At 65.7% G+C, this 819-nt stretch overlaps 1 protein-coding gene across 1 annotated transcript in view; it reads right to left on the reverse strand.

Annotated features, from left to right (window-relative positions):
- Positions 1-819, reverse strand: part of LOC102372908 (immunoglobulin superfamily DCC subclass member 3) — a 5651-nt gene that overhangs the window by 1112 nt on the left and 3720 nt on the right. The window contains exons 7-8 of the mRNA XM_025212641.1: positions 297-461; positions 4-192 (exon numbers count right to left, since the gene is read on the reverse strand). Of these exons, the coding sequence (XP_025068426.1) occupies positions 4-192; positions 297-461 (354 nt within the window). The remainder of the gene's footprint in view (positions 1-3; positions 193-296; positions 462-819) is intronic.

Below are 819 nucleotides of genomic sequence, written 5' to 3' on the forward strand. Positions count from 1 at the left end.
CACCCAGGTCGCTGTAGACGTAGGAGTTGGCTGTGCTGCCCAGCACCTGTGGCCCCTCGAACCAGGGTCCTGGCAGCCGCCGATGGAAGAGCTTAAAGCCCTCGATGGAACCGGGTGTGGACGGCAGCTCCCAGAAGGCCTGAACCGCGCTGGCGTTGAGCACCTTGGTGAAGAACCCGGGCGCTGCAGGGACTGAGACCGGGGGGAGACAGGGGTCAGCGCCCAGGGCCCCGCTCCCATGTTCAGCACCGATAGCACTGCAGGGTGCCCCCACCCCGCCTGCCGGGTGCCCTTACTGCTGCCTAGCGTGGTGGCCAGGATGGGCTGGGAGTCCTGGCTGGCGCCGAGAGGCGAGTATGCGCGCAGGTAGATGGAGTAGGTGGTGGACGGCTCCAGGTTGGTGAAGACGTGCTGGAAGGTCGCCTTGCTCACGGCCTCCTGCAGCTCACGGCTCTCTGACTCTGCGGGTGGCACCGGACCAGGGCTGTGTCAGGAGCCGGGGGCTGGAGTGGGCAGTTCAGGGGCTGGAAGTGAGCGGGCGGGGGTTGGGGGTCCATGGCAGAGGTGCAGGTTACAGGTGACAAGTGGGTGCCATGCAGTGATGGTGACAGCCAGAGTGACAAGCAGCCTGGGCTGGCACCAGGCCCAACTACCAGCAGCATCTGCCTGGGCTTTGCGGCTATGGGAATGGGGCCAGGCACATGGCCTAAAACTGCAGCTGCGAGTAGCCTCAGCCATGGTGCCTGGAGCCCCGTAAGCATGGGTCATAAAGCCATTTGCGGCAGAGGGAACGGGGGGAGGAATGCAGCTGCCGGCCCC

Source organism: Alligator sinensis, unplaced genomic scaffold, assembly GCF_000455745.1.
Source record: "Alligator sinensis unplaced genomic scaffold, ASM45574v1 scaffold1165_1, whole genome shotgun sequence".
Lineage (NCBI taxonomy): Eukaryota > Metazoa > Chordata > Crocodylia > Alligatoridae > Alligator > Alligator sinensis.